Source organism: Pygocentrus nattereri, chromosome 2 (genome assembly GCF_015220715.1).
Source record: "Pygocentrus nattereri isolate fPygNat1 chromosome 2, fPygNat1.pri, whole genome shotgun sequence".
In the NCBI taxonomy this organism is placed as follows: domain Eukaryota; kingdom Metazoa; phylum Chordata; class Actinopteri; order Characiformes; family Serrasalmidae; genus Pygocentrus; species Pygocentrus nattereri.
The window spans coordinates 47,116,767-47,135,657 of NC_051212.1; the positions used below are offsets into that span (position 1 = coordinate 47,116,767).

Genomic DNA, 18,891 nt, shown 5'->3' on the forward strand with positions numbered 1-18,891 from the left:
AATTTTAAAACAAACTCCCCACTGCATGTCAGAAGCATCAGCCTTAAGCTTTTCTGACAGAAGGTTCACTGGCAGAGCCACACATCTACTTAAAAAGATATGAAACTGGCTTGCTGCAAAAGTCTCTATTATCCTTCAGTAGTAATGAAGATCAATCAATCAATCAACCTTTATTTTGACTCGGAAGTTCATTGAGGGCAACCCTCATTTTCAATGTAGCCGAGCATTTACAAAAACAGGGATTGACATGACAAAGAAAATAATAACTACATTTAATCATTTTAAATTAAAAGAAAATTTAAAATAACAGTGAATAAAAGATAAAAGTAGATAAAAATAGAACTTGAGATTTAAATGATAAGAAATTAAGATCAAAAGTAGATAAGAAATTAGTAAGGTAATAATACAATATCACAAATTTTAAAAAGTAATGATAAAAAAACTATTAAAAATAAAATGAGAGGAAATAAATAAATAAAAAAGAGATAAAGAACTAAAGAGAAGTAACACAAAAATAAAAGTTAGAAGAGAAGAAGAGAATAGAAGAGACAGCAACATCGTCAGATTCCAGCTTCAGTGCACCCATGGTTGTGGGGTACAGTGTGAGACCAGTACTGTGCGTAAGTCAGATATTTACAGTATTCCACTTCCAGTCAAAATGGCCATGAGGTTAATGATTTCTCAGGAGATGTAAGATTGCATAACAAAGCTGAAAGTCAAAACAAATTAAAACAGAAAAACTGAAGTTTCCAAAAAAACGGGGATTCCTTACAATCACCCGCAAGACATGGACATCCAAAACTGTCCCATTAAGATAAACAGCACTTAAAGCTTTGAGAGAGAGGAGAAAGTTAAGATCCACTCTTCTTCAGATCTGAAACAATCCACTCATGTTTCTGTCCATCTTTCTGCTGTGAGAGTATCTAAAAGGATATGCAGTTGTCAAGAAGTTGGACAAATGAGATGGACAAAAAACTTGGCAAATCAGTCTGACCGCAGAATCCAGACCTCATTATTGAATATTATCACTGTCCACAGACAAACATCCACCGTTGTCATTTTTTATTTTCCGATAGTTTGAACATGACTGCGTGAAAATGTCATAATTAATGGACCAACAGAAATGCTCCAAAATCCTGGAATAAAACCTCTTTTCATTAACTTGAATTAAAAGTTGAGAAAGTTTGGCCTTCTGCTATAAAGTTACCAGTTTGGACATGGTTTTTCTTTTCACAGCGACAATATGTTTGGGATTGTTTGGATCATGAGAAGCAGAAAATGCAACCAACTTCTCAGACTGAACTTTGGAGGTGCTAAATACCTCCAGTGCACAGCTAAGTAGGTGGTGAAAGTGGTTTTAGGAGGCACCCACCAAACTGAGCGCTATGAGGAAACACTGGAAAGCTGGCTGCACAAGTGACCAAAGAAACCCACTATAATGTGAGTATCTAAATTGCACACTAAATTAAACTAAATTATGATAACTGTTGTATTATCTCAGTTTGTCATTTAAATGTATTATGATCCTTTTCTTCATAATAAATATAAAAAATTGCTAAAAAAAATAGCTAAATATCCCATTCCACCTTAAATAGTCCAGCATTACTGACGCCTGAAGTGCCCGAATGTAACTGCTACTCTATTTAAGGTGGAATGGGAAAATTTGAATGAGAAGCTGACGAATAGCTGACTTAAGCTTCATATCACTGAAGAATTAGGGGTGGACGATAATAAATAATTCTCTCTTTGACAGCATATGATGCCCTAAATGTAAATAGGAGTTTAAAACGGCACCTCATAAACAGATTCTGCAGTTTCTTCTCTCCGCCATATTGAGAATGAAAAACTTTCGCTATGACGCGACGCACATGCGCAGAACATTCTGAAACATTCCATTTGGGAATGTAATCAGATACAAGTGTTTGCACGGCTATTATTTTTCTGTTTAACAGATTATTTACAGGATTACCCACCCTGCTCAATCTGATAGATATTGTGTTCCGAATGGCCTCCATTGGATTAGTCTGTTCTGACTGAGGTTCTGATTGAGCTATTAGTCAGATTATTTATGGATTATTAGGCTGCATTTAAATGTGGCTCATGTCATAGAACTACCCAAATGGGGACAGAACTTGTGCGTCATTTTTAAGTGAAATTGCGTCCTGCTATGATGTATGGTTTGGAGACTGTGGCACTGTCTGGAGGTGGCGGAGATGAAGATGCTGAGATTTTCGTTGGGAGTGACAAGGATGGACAAGATTAGACATGAGCAGATCAGAGGGACAGTGAAGGTGGAGCAGTTTGGAGATAAAGCCAGAGAGGCCAGGTTGAGATGGTTTGGACATGTGTTGAGGAGGAATAGTGGATATATTGGTCAAAGAATGTTGGAGATGGAGCTGCCGGGTAGAAGGAGAAGAGGTAGACCTCAGAGAAGGTTTATGGATGTAGTGAAGGTGGACATGGAGATGGTTGGTGTAAAAGTAGAGGAGGCAGTCAAAACCTGCCACAATCTGCCTTATTTACCTCAGCCCTCCAATAACCCCTTAGCAACCGTCACTGTTCGCAATTGCCTCAGTAACTGTCGTCCATGATGTTTGCGACTAGCATTGGGACTTTGGGGCCCTCGGAAGTTTCTAAAGGGTTTTTGACATTCAGTGTGGAAAAAAAAGCAACAAAACTACCCAACGAGCATTGATTTACTCAGAACAGCTGTGGCTTGGCCTTAGACTGAACTGGCCGCTCTGTTTATCTCTGCACGTGCTGGGCTACGCTACCCAGAGAACCAGAGTAACTTGACTTCTAGAGATGTTCAGGAACGCAGCACCCATGCTATAGGCTAACATATACCATCGCTATGGTAAAAAAGTAGCTAGCTAAGAGTTTATGAGCGCAATTAACACATTAAGGTTGACAAAATGCAAACCCTGTATTCTCGTTTTGTTTGGACAGCTTGTTTTAGCATGTTTAGCATGTTTTAGCTTAGCTGAAGTAGCTGCTCAGTTTAGGCTACAGGCTCCACGGTCGTCTACATTAGAGATTAGATGAGAAATTGAAGCTGTATGTTGTTACCTACACATAACCTACTGGTATGAGAAAGTTCAGTTAACCAGCATATTGATGGTATAGCATCACGTAGCTAACAGTATTGAGAAATTAGCAGCTGCATTAGGCTATATTTTGTCTCATTAAGTGTACGACTACTGCCTTTCCCGTTAGCTGGGATTTGGCAGAGACGGTCTTTTATAACATATATTTAATGTGTGCTAATGTATGTGTCGGTTCACTGGTGGTTTTGGATAGTAAATAAAATGGATGTATTTGTGTTGTAGACATGGTCCCTGGCTCCTATCACCTCCACAATGCACCATTTTATGGCGCAGGCATGGGCTTTGGGGGCAGTTGTGGGCTGGAGGTTAGGGAACTGGCCCTATGACTAGAAGGTTACCGGTTTGATCCCCAGCACCGACAGTCCATGACTGAGGTGTCCTTGAGCAAGACACCTAACCCCCAATTGCTCCCCGGGCACCGTGGATAGGGCTGCCCGCTGCTCCGGGCAAGTGTGTGTGTGTGTGTGTGTGTGTGTGTGTGTGTGTGTGTGTGTAGTGTTTCGCTTCACGGATGGGTTAAAACGCGGAGGTGGAATTTCCCCAGTTGTGGGATTAAAAGTATCACTTAACCTTTTACATCAAACCACTCTGAGTGCCTTTCTTTACATCTCCCCAATTAAAATATGTACACATTTGGAGGGAAAGGTGTGGAATTCTCCTTAGTAAAGTGTTATATATGAAAAGCCGTGTTGAAATCTATTATTTTTGCTCGGTGTGGAGAAAACGAGCGCATCTGTTCGAAGAGGATTTGAGGTACAACTCACAGCTTGGCACACAAGCTGCATAGGAACCCATTCATTTTGGACCCAGCAGCGCCCTCTGCTGGCCGACTAGCCTGAGTGACTGAGTGACAGCTCTCCTTCTTGAAAACTCTGTGGCGCGTAAACGCGCATGCGCATTGAAATCCGCAAACTTACCAACTTCCCTCGCTGGAAAAGTTATTGTGCCTGGTTCAGGGGAATCTTATGGCCATAAAATGAGGTAAGCGACCATACACGATCATGTAAACTCGTCTGGACACCAGAGCTTGACAGATGTCGTAGGTCAGCGAGGCTCCTGTCCATTTTGTGAAACCCTGATTTGGTGGCGCTGGACTGCGCAGTGTGAGCGGAGCCTGGCTGTAGTTGGAGGTGATGCTGAAAACGTTCATTATTAAAGTAGCACTAATGCTCCACGTGCTTCAATGCAAATGTTGATGTATTTGCACTTTCCTGACTATTTTCAGATGTCTGCAGAGCCTCTAGGGCGACGTGGTGATTATTTTTTCAATAAGGCGTGGTCACAAATTAATATATTGAGGCCACGAGTTAAGTATAACTTAATGCAGTAACTCCCCTCCATATATTAGTGTCTGGCCTCAATATATTAATGTGTGGTCGCAACATCCTAATTTGTGGCCTCCATTTATGAACTCGTGGCCTCAATATACAGGGTGAGTCAAAAGTCACAGGACACTGTTTTATTTGATTAGAGTTTTTTATGCTGTCACAAGGCTCCACGATGCGGTGCTGAAGGTGGTATGAGTTGCGGATTTTCTCAGCATACACAATTTGTTTGAGATGACCTCAGAGATAAAAGTCGATAATAAAATAAAAAAGTAAAACGGTGTCCTGTGACTTTTGACTCACAGTGTATTAACTCGTGCCTTCGTTATATTCATTTGTGGCCTCAATGTTTTATCTCATGGCCTCAGTATAGGTACTTGTGGCCTCAGTATAGTCATTCGTAGCCTCAATATTCTAGATTAGTGGCCTCAATATAGTAACTTGTGGCCTCAGCATATTAATTTGTGGCCTCACTATAGTAGTTTTTGACTCTCAATATATTAATTTGTAGCTTCAGTATACCCCTCCTTTTTATCTCATTTGGATTAATGCTGTAATGAATACTAGATAAAAAAAAAATTGGTCCAAATTTTGGAATATTTGAATAGTCATGAAAACTTTGACCAGCAGTTTAGCTAATCTCTAAGCTTATGTTCTCATATTTAAGAACTTTGAGACGTCTGAACTCTGTACTCCACCAGAGGGCAGTACAGAACCTGCGCCTCGTGCTTCAGTTAGAGTCTCTTATATGTTTATTTAGGCCTGTCACAATTATTACATCATCAACCAAATGCAGTTATTTGAGATGATCGCAATTCATTTGATTGAAGAATCTTTATTTATTTGTTTATTGTCATTTACTTGTTTATTGTTGCAGTAGGAGTTTTATTCAAATATGTATATAAGGCACTATTCTCAAAATGTTCAGATGCTAACTTTCAGCGAAATTCCCTTCACTCGGATTAAAAATGCAACAGAACGTGATAAGACAGAGTTTTGATCTCTGTTTCTAGGCTTCACCTCCGCGGCTGCAGGCCCATCAGTCCTCGGCGGGCGTACGTCATCGTCATCCCGCTGCTTCTGCTGCTGGTGGTCGGTGCAGCCTTAACTTCTTTACTCCCCTCCCCTGAAGATGGCGTCCTCGGTGTCCTCCGTCGCCGGGCCAACATCTCACGGGTCATCCAGCCTGAGCGGTCCGACTCGTTCACCATCATCATGCAGACGTTCAACCGCACCGACCTGCTGCTGAAGCTGCTGAACCATTACCAGGCTGTTCCTCATCTGCACCGGCTCATTATCGTCTGGAACAACGTCGCAGAGCCACCACCGATCAAGCTGTGGGACTCTCTGGGGCCTCATCCTGTCCCAGTGGTCTTCAAGGAGCAGAGTAGTAACCGGATGCGCAACCGGCTGCAGCCTTTCGCTGAGATAGAGACTGATGGTGGGTGTTTTGGGGGGGAGGGGTAGATTTCTTTCAAAAATGGCCAAATCTGTCACTTTTGTCCAGTTTATATATAACAATATGCTAAAAAAAAAAACAGTTGCTGAACTAACTTTATCCTAAAAATGACATTTGGTCGAATGACCTATAGAATATATTGCGCTTTATTTTATAGATTAAATCAACACAATTCTATTTCAGTTGACTTACTGCGGACAGTAATTGAGTTTATAGAATATACTTTATTTAAGTGTAGCTAATGTATATAAGGGTGCATCGATACCGATGCTGGTATCGGGTCTCTGATACCGTGCTCATTTCTTGGTATCGGGTCTCTGATACCGTGCTCATTTCTTGTACTCATAAAAAATCCAAACTCTGATATCGCTTGATATCATGTGATGTAAATCACACGTATGCTGATGCGCTAATCACTAAACAAATCCGTGGCAGCCAGACATAAAGTTATTGGTTACTTTAAACGTTCTGCCTTGGAATGTTCACACCAGATCATCTTGACCAGGTTGTGTTAGCCCACAAATGCAATCACAGCCACTTCCCCAATATGGGTGGAGACACCTAGGCTAGCAAAACAAGCAAAAAACGTGGACATTTGCTGCCAAAGTCTGTATGCTGACTTAACTCACTTACTAGCTTCCTTTGACTTTCTCCTTTCTGATGGTTTAAATCATATCTCAGCAAAATTTATCCTGAAAAATGGTTGGTTAGTGTAGTGGGTAACACCTCTGCCTTCTACACTGCAGACTGGAGTTCAATCCCCTGCTTGGACAAGCACCCTACACTATACCAATAAGGGTCCTTGGGCAAGACTCCTAACACCACCTTGGCCTACCTGTGTAAAATGATCAGATTGTAAGTCGCTCTGGATAAGAGCGTCAGCCAAATGCCATAAATGTAAATGTAAAAATGAATAACTTGTACTTTGCTGCTGTTTTATATTACATTAAGTGACCATTTTCGTCCCACAAACAGGGAAATTTCACCTCCACATTTAACCCAACTGAGAAGTGAACACCACATACGCATAAGGAGTGAGCACACTTGCCCGGAGCGGTGGGCAGCCCTATCCACAGCGCCGGGGAAGCAGTTGGTGGTTAGGTGTCTTGCTTGAGGACACCTCAGTCACATACTGTCGGCTCTGGCGATCGAACTGGCGACCTTCCGGTCACAGGGCCGGTTCTCTAACCTCTAACCTATCACTTTAAACTGACTGTAAAAACTCTTTATAGACCTGTGCCTTTTGCAGAGGAAGGAAGGCATCTCAGGATACTTCTGCAACTTTGAGTGATCTAACTTTGAAATGTTGGTTCTTGTTATCACTGTTTGTTTGATAGCCTGACCCATAATGTTTTTCTCTTCAGCTGTGTTGATGCTGGATGATGATACACTTGTCAGCGCTCCTGATGTCAGCTTTGCTTTCTCCGTCTGGAAGGTAAAGCGTGGTGCTGACATGGCGTATCTCGTGTCCTCAGTGAATATGATCTCAATTGGCTTCTGTTAGTAGTATCTCTACATTTGATCTGAGATCTCTCTCTTTCTCTCTCATACATGCACTCGATCATCTTTCACAGCAATTCGCAGACCAGATTGTGGGTTTCGTACCGAGGAAGCACGTGACCACAGCCTCTGGTGTGTACAGCTACGGCAGCTTTGAACTGCAGGATCCTGACGTGGGTGGTGGAGACAGGTAGGAAAGAAAGCGACTCTGATTTTGAGAGCTGTTTGGATAGATTTGCACACGTTCTTAAAGCTCCAGTGTGAAATATTCAAAGTCTGTGATGCTACACCTCTGAAAAGCAGCTCGTGACAGTTGCTAAGCAGTGATTGAACAGCTGAGGAAGATGGGGCAGGCCCTGAGATGGTTCTGATTGGCTCAGTTCCTCTTGTTGGCCTGCTAGTCGCACCCCTTTCCCGTAGTATGACACATGGATTTTGTCAGATATTGGATACTGTACTGTAGAGGTGGGAATCTCTTGGCACCTCACGATTGGATTACGATTTTTCTCACTGTGTCACGACTTGATACTTTTATCAAGTGTGTCTTTTATTAATTAAACAAATGGAAGTGATGTGGTAAGTGAACAGGAAAGCTCTCAGTCACTGCTTTTGTTTGGAGCACATGAGATGCTGCTGCCACACATCTGCGATAAAATGCACTGATCCAGTGATGGTGGATGTCCATGCAGCACGTTACAGCCGTCCTGCCTGTCTTCTTTAGTGATTTTATAACGTTGGGTTTGGTCTCGTGTTCCTAAACTGTGTCAGTAAAATATCTGCGAGATGGGACGTTTGCAACGTAGCGCGAAAGCCCCGTTTCTGAGCGAGACTGCAGGTCACTTAGCAACACAGTCTCTCCTGGCGAGTAGCGAACGAAACAGCAGATACAGATTTGAGTCGAACGTTTGGAGACTTATTCGCATTTACAAGCACCTTAGTTGGTTTCCTGAAACGTTAAATCTGCAACGAGAGACTGTCAGTCATTAAAAAGTTGTGAAGCAGAAGTCGCTTCTCTTTTCAATTTACCCATTCCACCTTAAATGGTGCCGCATTTAAATTCGGTGCCTCAGTCAGAATTTAAGGTGGAACGGAAAAATTAGAAGGAGAAGCTGGCGAATGAGAAGTGACTTCAGCCTCGTGAAGCAGCCAAACGATGATAGACATTTTACAGTAAGCTGCTCTACTTCTGAGGAAAAGGTTTCTGGCAGAGACGGGAGGAAAGCGGCTGTAGCTAAAGCTTAAAGCAGAGCAAAGTAAGTCTGTGTTTTTGTTTATATTGTTTAGCCTGTACTGGACATTATTGCACATCGAGACGTACTGGGCATTAAATGTTGCTGCTCCCATGGTGGTTTCATTTTTGTTGAAAGGACACAATGGCTCTTCTTAACATTTGGGTTGTGACTCCTGATCTAACCTGGCTTTAATGCAGAGCCGGTCGGATTTCTCGCTCATCCAGCTGTTTTTGTTTTTTTTGCTTTTTGTTATGTGCTGCCAAAGACTGTCCGGATGCTGCACTTACCCACTTCCAAGTTCTGCTTTTTACGTTCCGTCAACATTACAGTATAAATTAAATATTTAGAAAATCGATTTTTGACATGGGCGGCACGGTGGCGTGGTGGGTAGCGCTGTCGCCTCACAGCAAGGAGGGCCTGGGTTCGATTCCCCAGCCGGGTGATCAGGGTCCTCTCTGTGTGGAGTTTGCATGTTCTCCCCGTGTCTGCGTGGGTTTCCTCCGGGTTCTCCGGTTTCCTCCCACAGTCCAAAGACATGCAGTCAGGCCAATTGGAGATGCTAAATTGCCCGTAGGTGTGAGTGTGTGAGTGACTGTCTCTGTCTGCCCTGCGATGGACTGGCGACCTGTCCAGGGTGTATCCTGCCTTCCGCCCGAAGACTGCTGGGATAGGCTCCAACACCCCCCCCCACGACCCTGACGGAGAAGCGGCTTAGAAAATGGATGGATGAATGGATTTTTGACATTTGTGAATTGATTCAGAATCATTCACGTCCGCATCGCGATGCGTCTAAGGATACATTTTTTTACTGTACCCCTACTGTACTGTATACTACTATGAAGAGTAGCATGCGGTGTACAGTATATATTACAATAGAATCAGAATCAAGCTTTATTGGCCAGGTATGCTTACGCATACAAGGAATTTGGTTTAGATTACAGGAGCTCACAGTGCACAATAACAGATGGACAATTACATATAGTGAGTAAAAGAAATATAAAACATAAAAGCTGCAGTCTGTGGAGGTTATGCTTTGTGGCTGAGCTACCCCACACTGTGATGGACGTGGTGATGAGCGACTCTGTGATGGCTGTGTAGAACCGCTCCATCAGCTCCTGGGGCTTCCTCAGCTGACGCTGGAAGTACATCCTCTGCTGGGCTCTCTTAAAGATGGAGCTGATGCTGTCCCACTTCAGGTCCCTGGTGATTGTTGTGCCCAAGAACTTGCAGGACTCCACTACCATCACAGTTCTGTCCAGGATGGTGAGTGTTGACAGGGCTGGAGGGCTCCTCCTGAAGTCCATTGTCATCCCCACTATTTTTGCTGTGTTCAGCACCAGGTTATTGTGGCTGCTCCAAAGGACCACCTGATCAACCACCCATCTGTAAGCAGACTCGTCACCATCTCTGATGAGACCAATGACTGTAATGTCATCTGCATACTTCAAGATTTTGACTTTCCAGTGAGAAGAGCGATGGAGAGAGTACTCAACCCTGTGGAGTGCTTGTACTGATGATCTGGGTGTTTGAGGTGAACTTTAACAACCTCACCTGCTGCTCTCTGCCAGTGAGGAAGTTGGTGATCCACTGGCAGGTGGGGCTTGGCACACTGAGTTGGAGTTTGTTGTGTAGCTGTCCAGGGATGGTCGTATTAAAGGCTGAGCTGAAGTCCAAGAACACAATTCTTGCATACGTTTTTAGGTGTCCAATCTCCTAAGTGGACTTCCAAAAAATACAACCAAACAGCTTCAGATGATTCAGAATGCAGCTGCAAGAGTCTGACTAGGAGTAAAAGAAGGGAACACATCACCCCAATCTTAAACTGCTTACACTTACACTGGCACCAGTCTGTTACAGAATATACTTTAAGATACTATTATTGGTCTATAAATCGTTTAATGGTGCGGGACCAGCATGTTTATTTTATATGCTGCAGTGATGTGAGCCGAGCAGAACTCTGTGCTTACTGGTCACTTCTTGAACAGCTGTAGTGGATTCAGTTTCTGCTAAAGTGGAACACTTCATTACAAGAGAAGGGTCAATATAATTGTTCACTCAGCCGTCCAGCGAACAGACTGTGGAGTGGTGAATGATAAACAAATCCACATTTCTCTAACGCAGGTACTCCATGGTGCTGGTGGGCGCTGCCTTCTTCCACCGCCGCTTCCTTGAGCTGTTCCAGACGCAGCCGGCCGAAATGCATGCCCTGCTGGACGAGACGCAGAACTGCGACGATATCGCCATGAACTTTATGGTGGCGCGGGAGCTGTCTGGTCTCAGGCGGCCGTCGGGGGTGTTTGTGAAGCCCGTGGACATGAGGAACCTGGAGAAAGAGGCCAGCAGCGGGTACGTGGGCATGTGGCACCGGGCGGAACACCTGCTCCAGCGATCGCACTGCCTGAACAGACTGGCGCGGATCTATGGAGGAATGCCGCTCCACTACTCCAACATCATGATCTCACAGTTTGGCTTCCCCAGTTATGGCAACCACAAGAGCAGGAGCTGATATCCTGGGCAGATTTTTAGATAGGAGGAGCTTCTTCAGGAACTTCTACCTTTCTCTACACAGAACATTTTCAGAACAATTAGGGCTGTCCAGATTTGAGTTGTAAGCTCAGTACTGCAGTGTTTTGATAGATCTCTACCGATTGTGTTATACCACACAATTCAGTTCACATATTCAGTACAGAGAAACAAAGATTTTACCATTTTCATATAAAGACTCAGAACATGTCTAGGTTCTCTGGTGGTTTTGGATAGTAAATAAAATGGCAATATTTGTGTTGTGGATATGGGTGACACCTGGTTCCTATCGCCACCACTGTAAAGAAATCAAGAGTTGCTAAGTTTCTCTACAGTGGACCATTGCATTAGCTATAAATTAGCAGTGTTTTCATATGCGTCATATGCATGCCAATATTTTGACTGCAGATAAGCTTGCTGCCTATTATCAAAGAGCAATTAAACTAGCTACATCAGTGTGCAGCTAAAAATACTTAAACTGTATGTGTTGCACAGAATTAACAATGCAGTTTATAAAAACTTTGACTCTACACAAAGTTTTTATAATTAAACTTTTTTTTTTTTTTTTAATTTTTTTTTTTTTTTTTTTTGGTTCACTGCTGGGTATATTTAGCAAATGTGCATCTTGGTGCTGTGTGAAAACAATTTGCTGACAGAGAAATGGCATTTTTGACAGTTTCAGTGTTACATATATAGCCTGTTAGGGATGCACTGATCCTAAATTTTTATGGCTGATTCATATTCAGATTCAGATTCCTTTATTGATCACAGGGGGAATGTATATATGTCAAATTTGTATATATGTCAAATATGTCTCTACAGCCAACTTGGCTGACTTTTATTAGCCTTTTTAAAAGCCAAAGCTCACACTGAGTGACACATTATTAGCTATTTTTTTGTTATAAATCAGTTCCCTATTTTAAAAAATATGATTGAAATAAGCTGCTAGATTGAAAGCCCTATGGCGAACGGAATCCTGGAATCCTGTGCTGTGAAGTTTTGGTGCAGGTGTAGCAGCATCATTCACATCACCCACCTCATTATACTGTATCTACCTCACAAGACTTCATCATTGATCTGCTCGTGTTTTCTACCCATTCTAGTGTTTGTCCATTCTAAGGGTGCATCCCTGTAGACCCGAGGTCTTTAATTAGACTCCAGCAAGGTCCAGTCAAAGAGAATTTCCCCATTCAAAGGTCTGAAACATCATAATGTCAAACTTGCGTTACGATTTGGTGCCATATGCTGTTAACTGAAGTAGTATGTATATCAACGTCTTATGGATTCAACAACTGAATGTCGAATCGAATAAAGTACATTTCATTAATATTTCAACAATATTTGCCAGTTATCCCTTTTTACAGCACATCATGCAAAATAATCAGGCTCACTTCCTTCTCCAGCTGCTGTTTCTCGCCTCGTTCCTCCATTGTGTGAGCGCCACTCACTCAAGTCTCAGTGCTCATTGTAAAGCACGAATCTGATTGGCTGAGTAGTGTCACGTGTGATTGAACGCAGGCTTTTGGTCTATGAGTCTCCTGGCTGCTAAAGCCTTCCTGTAAATGCTAGAAAAGTTACACGGATTAAAATAGGACCACCCAGTCGAAATGAAAAAATAGTTTTTCACATAGTCCGCATAGGACAGCGTCTGGGTCCGGACTAGGACCATGGTCTGCTTATTAGTGACCTCGGCTGTAGACTATGTATTGCTGTCTTCCAGTCTTTTCTGAGAATTTTAATAACTTCCTCAAAGCAAGTTTAAAGCTCACTGGGTTTTGTTGTTTGATCGTGTTAATGTATATCAAATTTGTGTGGGATGTATTTTCTTCTCCTCAACGTTAAATGCATTTGACTTGTTTTCAGTTTGAACCTTTGCCTGTTGTTGTTGTGCAGATTCCAATGCGTTGTGTTCAGGTTGTACTGCTAACATGTGGCCAGCAGATGGAGCCTGACGCTTAATTGATCAGACTCTGAGTCAGAATCACTTTTACGCATACAAGGAATTCGTCTTGGTGAGTGCTCACATGTATGACAAGTAGCATACTAAACAGACCAGGCAAGCACACAGACCAGTAACAAATAAAAATGATGTATTTCAGGAGCAGGCATGAGCCTCCAACAGATGGAAAATTTTATTTTTATTTTATTAGTCCCACAGCAGGGAAATTTCAACTCTGCATTTAACACGTCTGTAAAGTGAAACACCACATACACAAAAGTGAGCACACACTAGGGGGCAGTGAGTACACCTGCCCGGAGCAGTGGGCAGCCCTATCCGCAGCGCCCAGGGAGCAGTTGGGAGTTAGGAGTCTTGCTCAAGGACACCTCAGTCATGCACTGTCAGCTCTGGGGATTGAACTGGTGACCTTCCGGTCACAATGTAAACATCTCAACCACACCGAAGGATGAATACAGATTTGTGCAAAATTTTGGGGGACACTGGCCAAATAACTTACTTTGCTGACTTTTGGCGTGAAAAAAATGCTTAATGCACCATCACTGAGGTATGATAAACTGAAAAAAATATTAATTAATAATAAATAAATATAAATTTATAAAGATATAAAGTCCAAATTCCAACATTTACCTTTGGTAAAATGTAAATAAATGTAAATAAAAACAGAATGCAATGATTTGCGAATTTCATACACCCATATTTTATTCACAATGGAACACAGAACACACATCAGATGTTGAAAGTGAGCCATTTTACCATTTCATGAAAAACATTAACTCATTTAGAACTTGATGGCAGCAATGCATCTCAAAAAAGTTGTTACAGGGGCAACAATAGGCTGGAAAAGTAAGTGGTACTCCTAACAGCTGGAGGACTAATTTGCAACTGACTCACATGAAAAGACTCTTATAAAAAGAGAAATTTAGAGAGACAGAATCTGTCAGAAGCATGTTCCTCAGAAAAATGTTCTTCAACGTAAAATTGTGAAGAATTTAGATATCCCACCGTATACCAGTGGTGGACGAAGTACACACACCATGTACTTGAGTTAAAGTAGGTAAAATATTACTCTAGTAAAAGTTGAAGTTTCTCCCTTTAGACCTCCATTTGAGTAAAAGTACAAAAGTATTTACCTTCAATGTACTTAAGTATCAAAAGTAAAAGTACTAAAAGAGTAATTATGGCTCTAATGTTGTTATAAAAATCATAAGACTCGCTTCATGAACTAATATTAGGTGAAAATACTAGTATCACTCTTTTAATAGAAATTTTATGCTGCTGCGCTGACATTGAACCGTGTGCTTGCTCTGGGTCAGTATGTCTTACAGGTCAAAACAAGCTCAGTACAAAGTGACCGCTGTCCCCTGATTGGTGTTCTTGCTTTGTGCTTCTTTCATTTTGGCCTTGTTACGTTTTTAATACACACAGAAACCAAAAGGAACAAATTTCTCAAAATGTAATGAAGGAAGAAGTCAGATATTTGACTTTGAGATGTAGTGAAGTGAAAGTCGCCCACAATGGGAAAACTTCAGTACAGATACATGAAAAAACTACTTAAGTACAGAAGCCAGTTACATTTACTTAGTGCACCACTGCCATCTATATTACATAAAATCATCAAAAGCACATTTACAGTAACATTTGTGCCCCACGCTAACTATATCAATATTAAAACATGAACAATATTATACATAATACTATTTAGTATAGAGATTCAGTTTTGTTGCCTATTATAATGAGTGACAAAAATATTTCACCAAAATACACCAATCATAAAAATGATAATAAGAAGAAGGATTGTTAATGAATGTTATAATATAAGACAACAATCATAATACAGTAATGTTATGACTAAACTAGAGTTCTAGACTCTGACAACACCAATCAGCCATAATGTTAAAACTACCTCCTTCTGTCCACACTTATTGTCCATTTTATCAGCTCCACTGACCATATTGTAGCACTTTGTAGTTACAGACTGTAGTCCATCTGTTCCTCTGATACTTTGTTACCCTGTTCTTCAGTGATCAGGACCCCCACAAAACAGGGATAATATATATCATTTCATGGAAAACCTGTAGAATTCTCCCTTTGATCTCATTCAGCTCATCAGCTGGTGATCAAACTGTGATATGATAGGCTGAGTGGGCTGTGTTTTCTCTACTTCTGCCCATATTGTATCCTGCCAGCCGTATTCTTGAGCAATTTATGCAGACAAAACATTTTGTCAACTTTTTATTGCAGCACTTTCAATTTCAACTTCACATAATTCTAGGAAGCTAAAAGAAGGCCAGAGCGGAAGACACAAACACCCAGATAGGAACCTGCGTGAAGGGCCCAAACAAAGGCTTTCACACCAGATCCAGTAAGGAATTTTGGTTTAAGGACAGGTTATCTGGCTTAACAGAGATGCAAGTGTTATCAGATTCCTATTATGTTATGTTATCTTTATTCTTGGGGGGTTTTCAGCCGGCTTTACACGGTGAAACCTTCACGTAACTACTTGCATGTTGTGAGTTGCCTGCAACATAATGTCTGTGCAGTTGTCAAGCAGTTCAAGAAACAGAGTTGCATGTGTTTATGAAACGTTGGTGTGCTCTACAAGTAAGCAAAACTAGTCATCTGTGAGGTGTAATTTACATATTTGCAACATTTTATCATTTTATATTATACAGTGTGAGTCAAAAGTCACAGGACACCGTTTTATTTTATTTTATTTTTTATGCTGTCACAAGCCTCCGCGATGCGGTGCTGAAGGTGGTGTTTGTTGTGGATTTTCTCAGTATGCACAATTTGTTTGAGATGACCTCAGAGATAAAAGCCGGTAAAAAAAAAAAAGTAAAATAAAATAAAACCTGTCCTGTGACTTTTGACTTACCCTGTGCATCCAGAAAGGGTTCTTTACTATATATAAGTTATTCTATACCTTTCTATACTTTGAAAATAAATATTTAAGGAGTTTTTACAGTAATAGCCTACTTGATGGTTCGTCCTTCCCTACAAGCACGACAAGGCAGTCGCGAAGAGCGTTTTCCTCTTCTGTAGTCATTTTCATCATTCATTTCATAAAATTAGGCATACCAGGAGAGGAGAGATGAGTCTAGCTACGTAGATCTTGTGAGATGACGTAGTTCAACATGTACATGCATTTTGTCGATTTGATTGGCTGTTTCATGAATCTTGTTTCACAAAGTTGAGGTGCTTGCAGTTGTACCTGAGTTTCAAATAAGTTGCAGGATGCTTTACATAATGCAACTCAGGAGCAATTTCATTTCATGTAGGTTTCAAGCAACAGAAGTTGCATGAAAGTTTCACCTGTATAAAGATAGCCTTACCCAGCCTTCCCAACTGCAGTGACTTCGCTGCTTACTGCCTATGTGTGTGTGTGTGTGTGTGTATATATATATATATATATATATATATATATATATATATATATATATATATATATATAGTTTGGACCCCTTTTGCCTTGAGAACTGCCTTAATTCTTCATGGCACACTTTCAACAAGGTGTTGGAAACGTTCCTCAGAGATTTTGGTTGGTTATTTGAGTTATTGTTGCCTTTCTATCATCTGGAACCAGTCTGCCCATTCTCCTCTGACCTCTCACATCAACAAGGCATTTTCGTCCACACAACTGACCGCTCACTGGATATTTCCTCTTTTTCGGACCGTTCTCTGTAAACCCTAGAGATGGTTGTGTGTGAAAATCCCAGTAGATCAGCAGTTTCTGAAATACTCAGACCAGCCCGTCTGGCACCAACAACCACACCACGTTCAAAGTCCCTTAAATCCACTTTCTTCTCCGTTCTGATGCTCGGCCTGCACTTCAGCAAGTTGTCTTGACCACCTCTACACGCCTGAATGCATCGAATTGCGGCCATGTGATTGGGTGGCCCAGTGGTGTTAAAATACCACTTATCATTGCTCGTTTTCCACTCACAGTCAAAGTGACTTATTTTTCCTTCCTTTCTTTCTTTAGTTATACTTTGCAGGTTAGTTTAGCAAATCATTTCAATCGATCACAGTGTCAGCATTAACATCTTCTGTAAAATAATTTCAGGAGATTTGAGGAGATGACATACTAGCTAGAGCTTGTATGTTAGACAATAATTTGAGTGGTCCAAGGGTGGACCAGGAGAGGCGAACAGTCAAGGCCTTGACAAGCCAGCGGCTCAAAATATCCTCGCTGTCTGTATTTCACATCTTGGCCCCAGTGAAAAACTAACAAAGGCAACTTTCAAACACCAAACATCTTTCACCAAACTATCCCTTTTAGAGACTGCTTATAGTGGCAGATATTGAGGAAAAGCTCTTTTGTTCTTCTCACAAACTCGCCTCCCTGCTTGTGAGCTGAATTATTAATTTTGGTTTCAGTGTGAAAAGTCTGCACACCTTCAGACGAAAGTGTAAGTCCATCAAGTTTCTGATTGACTTGTGCTGTGCCTTGTTTCGTGAGCTTCAAAAGGCAGAGATCATCTCATTAGGGAGAGTGGAGTTAATCAGGCCAGGGAAAACATTTCCTGTTGCAACACAAGAATTACTTGTGGGTGTTGTTTTGTGCTGTATTGTTTTCAGTGCAGTAATGACAATGAAAGGTTGATCAAAGTTCCTTAATGGTCCCAAAGGAGGACTTTCCACGAATTTGGGCCAAGTAGCTGCTCCATTATGTTTGAGCACTCCTGATGAACTTCATATGGTTCTTCAGTGAAAAGTATATAAAGACACTGAGCTTTCCAACATAATTCAATGTGCGTTCCAGAGGAGCTTTCCAACAAATCTGAATGCATTGATCATCAGGTACAGGTTACTACTTACCAGGTCAAAATATAATCTATAACTGAATCCAAAGGATTACCACCATATTTAGCAGATGCTTTTATTTGGAAAGTGGACCATTAAAAACAGGCTTATATATTTAACAGATGTTTTTAACATGAATCACTGGGACTCGCTACGGCAGCACATATACTAAAATTGGATCGATACAGAGAAGATTAGCATGGCCCCTGCGAAAGGATGACACGCAAATCCGTGAAGCGCTCCATATTTTGTGATTGGGATACTTTAGTGGTTAACACCTCTGCCTTCTACGCTGTAGACTGGGGTTCAATCCCCACCTGGGCAAACACCCTACACTGTATCAATAAGAGTCCTTGGGCAAGACTCCTAACACCACCTTGGCCTCCCTGTGTAAAATGATCAAATTGTAAGTCGCTCTGGATAAGAGCGTCAGTCAAATGCCGTAAATGTCTCTGTGTATTTTTTGGGGGAAGTGTTTTATCCAATTTTCCCCCCAGTTAAGTCCAATTCCGACCCTTTTCCCAGTTCTCCCCCAGTCACATGATCCTACCAAGCTGGGAGAGTGAAGGCTAGCATGAGCTTTGTTCGAGCCACGTGAAGCAGCACTGCATTTTTTGCCACCAATTCCATTACATTGGCTAATAGACGCCCACGTTGGTCTTTTGGACTCCCGGTGACAGATGGCTGTAATATGATACTCCTTAAAAAGGTAGTTCTTCAAGGGTTTGCATGGTGAATCGTAACAACAGCAGAACCCTTTTTGGTTCTATATATAACCCTTTTCAAAAAGATGTTATAGAATAGAACCATATACAAAACATTCTGTAAGCTGAAGAACCATTTCACTATGCAAAGAACCATTTAAGCATGCAAATGATTCTATATAAAACTCATGGTTCTAAACCTTTACCAAAGAATCCTTGAGGAACCAACTCTAAGATGGTGAGCCCAAAATATTGTGATATTAAGCTGTACTAACTTT

General features: G+C 41.5%; 1 protein-coding gene and 1 non-coding gene across 4 annotated transcripts; both read left to right on the top strand.

Moving 5' to 3' along the window:
- Positions 1-1,379: 1,379 nt before the first annotated feature.
- On the top strand, positions 1,380-11,411 carry extl2 (exostosin-like glycosyltransferase 2). Of its 3 annotated transcripts, none has more exons than XM_017683067.2 (5): positions 1,380-1,440; positions 5,446-5,873; positions 7,256-7,326; positions 7,466-7,581; positions 10,745-11,411. In XM_017683067.2, coding segments are annotated over exons 1-5 (1,002 nt in total). In that variant the 5' UTR covers positions 1,380-1,438; the 3' UTR covers positions 11,130-11,411. The 3 variants fall into 3 exon arrangements, with proteins under 3 accessions (XP_017538556.1, XP_017538555.1, XP_017538554.1); XM_017683066.2 differs by lacking the exon at positions 1,380-1,440 and adding an exon at positions 3,990-4,088; XM_017683065.2 differs by lacking the exon at positions 1,380-1,440 and adding an exon at positions 4,479-4,539.
- A 6,642-nt stretch (positions 11,412-18,053) lies between these two features.
- Positions 18,054-18,160, top strand: LOC119262731. Its single transcript, XR_005129864.1, has one exon. It is a non-coding gene; the product is annotated as a U6 spliceosomal RNA (small nuclear RNA).
- Positions 18,161-18,891: the final 731 nt, after the last annotated feature.

Coding starts and splice junctions, on each gene's coding strand:
- extl2 (XM_017683065.2), top strand. CDS start 4,514: ATGAACTCGTGGCCTCAATATACAGG. Junction 4,540..5,445: donor TCGTGGCCTCAATATACAGG/GTGAGTCAAAAG, acceptor CTCTGTTTCTAG/GCTTCACCTCCGCGGCTGCA. Junction 7,582..10,744: donor GACGTGGGTGGTGGAGACAG/GTAGGAAAGAAA, acceptor TCTCTAACGCAG/GTACTCCATGGTGCTGGTGG.